The following is a 3,641-nucleotide window of genomic DNA, read 5'->3' on the forward strand; positions in this document are numbered from 1 at the left end:
ATGTATAATTGTACAAGCGGGTTAGTTGTTATAAAGTTTTAAGACTAACATCTAGATTTTATTGTTTTAATTAAATGACCGGAGAGAGATGCAATAAAAAATGGCTATTTTTGGAATCGTACAAGTTTCTCTTCCCTGTTTACAAAAAGAGGTATAATTTTGACTTTTAAAACCCCTGGTTAGTAATTCTCAACTTTGTTTATATTCATAGTTCTAATTTTTGGGAATTGAGCTAAAAATAGCATGCTACTTTCTTTTTAAAACAAAAAGTAGCATGCTACTTTCATTTTAAATAGTATCTTACTTATCAGTCATATCTTAGATTACCATCTTTTGATTTTTTATTATACAAACTTAAATTGCATAACTGATTTTGTTCTTCAGTGGTTAGAAGATGAGGTTGGAGAAGAAGTATCAATTGATTCTATTAACAGGGGAAACCGAGAAAAAATAAGGGCTAAATACAAGAATTGTCGATCATCTTTTCATTTTTTTCTTAGTATTAGAATATACTTTTGTTTATTCTTATTATAGCATTGTATTTTCATTTAAAATTTATTACATCATTATATATTGAAAAGTCCATCAATCTTGACCATGATTTTTTTTAGTTTTATTTTAACAGTAATATCATATTTTATATCGGTTATGATTGTGGAACTGATAAAACTTCCCTAAAATTATACCAAAAGGGTTAAACAAAATGAAACAAAACAAAAATTTCAAGCTCAATTTCCTATATAAACCAAAATGTATTATAATAATATAACACTGAAGCTCTATATTTCTATCGAAATCTTACAAATTTGCATTTTAAAGAACAGATTTAGTTCCAAAAGCCACCTTTCAGAAAAGAAGAGATGTTTAATTTGAGGTTTTAAGGGGGGAATCTATAGCTCTTGAGGATCATCAAACATGAAAACATATTAATTTTGTTATCTTAAGTTAGGAACCCATATATTTTTTGTTATTTTAAGTTATTAACCCATGTATCATGTTTTAATACATCAAATTTTGTAAATACACGGGTCTTACATTTAGTATATATATATATATATATATATATATATATATATATATATATATATATATATATATATATATAGGAATGAGTTCTATGGAAAACAAATAACTAGGGCAACATCTACCGGAACCAATAATCAAATGACACGTGTCCATTTCTTTCTTTACAAGTAATGTATTGTGGAAGTGATGTGTTGTCATGTTTTCATTGGTTCAAATATGTGTTGCCCTAATCATTCATTTTCCATATAACTCTTCCCTATATATATATATATATATATATATATATATATATATATATATATATATATATATATATATATATAACTTATGATAATGAACTACGGCAAGGTTGATCTTGTACTTTGACTGCAATAAATAATATGAGAATTAAATAATGAAATGAAAGGTCATCAGTAGAACTAAATATTTATAAATCTACGTGCCTAGATATGGGGAGGCAAGACTTTTACCGTTTTACGTTATTATTTCTATATTAAATCTTATTAATATATTTGTAAAGGTATTGACTATGGACATTTGTAACTCTACCTTTTGGTATTTTACAATGGGTAATTATATATATAAGGGGTATTTACTATGGAAGAAATGTGTAGGAAGTGGCCAATCAAGCTTTTATCTATAAATTAATGCGTAGCTAAACATCATATTAAATATATGTTTGAACTTAATTTGAACATAGAGATTGCTAATGAGCATACATGACAAACAAATTCTTTAAAAAAAACACACATAAGTGCCTTCGCTTAGATGTTACATTACTGAGTATATTTTACAATGTATTACTAATTACATGAAGAAATAGAGTAAATTGAAGATATACCAGTGACACAAAGCAGCAATCATGAACAGTATCAAGATTTGCAATGGTGTGGAAAGCAAACACACAACGGAAACAACAAATAGAATAATAGTAAAGCTGTGTACACAATCTGCATAACTAGCAGCAGAAGGACAAACCCACGAGACCATTTTTGCCACTTGGGTAAAAGCTTATAGTTACCCATGATCATCATCTTTATCACAAACCCTAAACTGAAAAGATTAAATCTTTCTCATCGTATGCACCTCTTACAGCTTCGAACCTCGGTTCTTTTGGGAGGAACTTCTGTTCGGTATATACGGACATGTAGTCACCAAAGATGAACTTGGGGTAATCAAATTGTTTAGCCTCTTTGTTGTCTTTTTCAACTAGTTGTGTTGCAGGTTCTATGGTGGCATTAAGAGATGGATTATAAAACGAGGCTATTGATCTCCTAGTCCCATTGGGCATAGCCTGAACACGATGCCAAACACTCTTGTATCTTCCATTACTCAAGACTTCAATCTGGTCACCAGTATTGATGACAATCGAGTTGCGGAGTGGTTGAACATCTGTCCATTTACCGTCTTTGAGAATCTCAAGACCACCGACCTCATCGTCCTGGAAGAGGAGGATGATGCCTCCAGCATCAGTGTGAGCCCGCAGACCTGTCACCATTTCTGGATGAGGGCAAGGTGGATAATGGCTGACCTTTGTCCCAAAAAACGCCTTTTCTCCTTCTCCTCCATTGAAAGCCTTCTTGATGCACCCCTTCGGTAATCCCAAGTTTTCATCCATCACTTCCATTAGCTTCTCTGCCAGTTTCTTCAATTCTGCTCGGTATTCAGTCATGGTTTCCCTATATATAAACCATTTTATTCACAAGTTAGATCCATGTAAAATCCATTACTTAGTAGTACTCGGAAAATAGTATTAGTGCTTACTTGAATCCTGCGGTCTTTGGTGGCCATTCGTTATCATCTGAGAGAAGGAAGACATCTTCCCAGTCCATGTTATCTACCTTGTCTTCACTTTTCTTATGGACTAACTCCTTCAATAGCTTTACGGGTGCTGAGTCTTTGAAGAAGTGCTCTTCCCTCTCTAACTTATAGCAGTCGGTGCTCACCTTTTTCACCCTCTCAAGAAGCTCAACTGGAATCCCATGATTCACCAACTGCAAATGAAAAAACACATTGCCAACCCTTATTACAACGACATGCTATATATATATATATATATATATATATATATATATATATATATATATATATATATATATATATATATATATATATAAGGTGTGTGTGTGTGGGTGTGTGCATGCTCATGCGAGATGAGTACCTGAAAGAATCCCCATTCTTCACATCCATTTGCTATCTGAGCCATAGTCTGAGTTCGCTGTTCACCATTAAGCTTGGAGAAGTCAATAACCGGGATCGGCATTTTTCAGAGGGAATTTGAAACACGTTAGTATTGTTGTTTGAGTTTGAGTTTGATATTCAAGTTACACTGGTTTGGCAATGAAAAGATCGTTATGGTATGGCTTATTTATAGCCTCAGTAGTGTACATGAAAATGTCAACTGTACGATATATTATAATCATTGCTTGCGTGAAAGCATGATTTGGCAGCCATTAGAGGAAGGTGGTTGATTGGTGACTGATGATTGGGTGCAAAGCAAGGTCAATGCCATGCTTTGTGAGATAGCCTACCGAGATGCTGCTAAGCCGCATTGTCTTTCGGTTTATAATGATTGATGATTATTTTAACATACATATATAGCAACAAGTAATTTA

General features: G+C 32.5%; 1 protein-coding gene across 1 annotated transcript; it reads right to left on the reverse strand.

Moving 5' to 3' along the window:
* Positions 1-1,833: 1,833 nt before the first annotated feature.
* On the reverse strand, positions 1,834-3,374 carry LOC145057549 (1-aminocyclopropane-1-carboxylate oxidase-like). Its single transcript, XM_079005416.1, has 3 exons — positions 3,188-3,374; positions 2,791-3,020; positions 1,834-2,705 (listed from the first exon to the last, which is right to left on the reverse strand). Exons 1-3 carry the CDS (start codon positions 3,287-3,289, stop codon positions 2,075-2,077), a joined length of 963 nt encoding a protein of 320 aa, XP_078861542.1. The 5' UTR covers positions 3,290-3,374; the 3' UTR covers positions 1,834-2,074.
* Between the last annotated feature and the right edge of the window lie 267 nt (positions 3,375-3,641).

This window comes from Lactuca serriola, chromosome 6 (assembly GCF_051521515.1).
Source record: "Lactuca serriola cultivar US96UC23 chromosome 6, Lser_US96UC23_V15, whole genome shotgun sequence".
Taxonomy (NCBI): domain Eukaryota; kingdom Viridiplantae; phylum Streptophyta; class Magnoliopsida; order Asterales; family Asteraceae; genus Lactuca; species Lactuca serriola.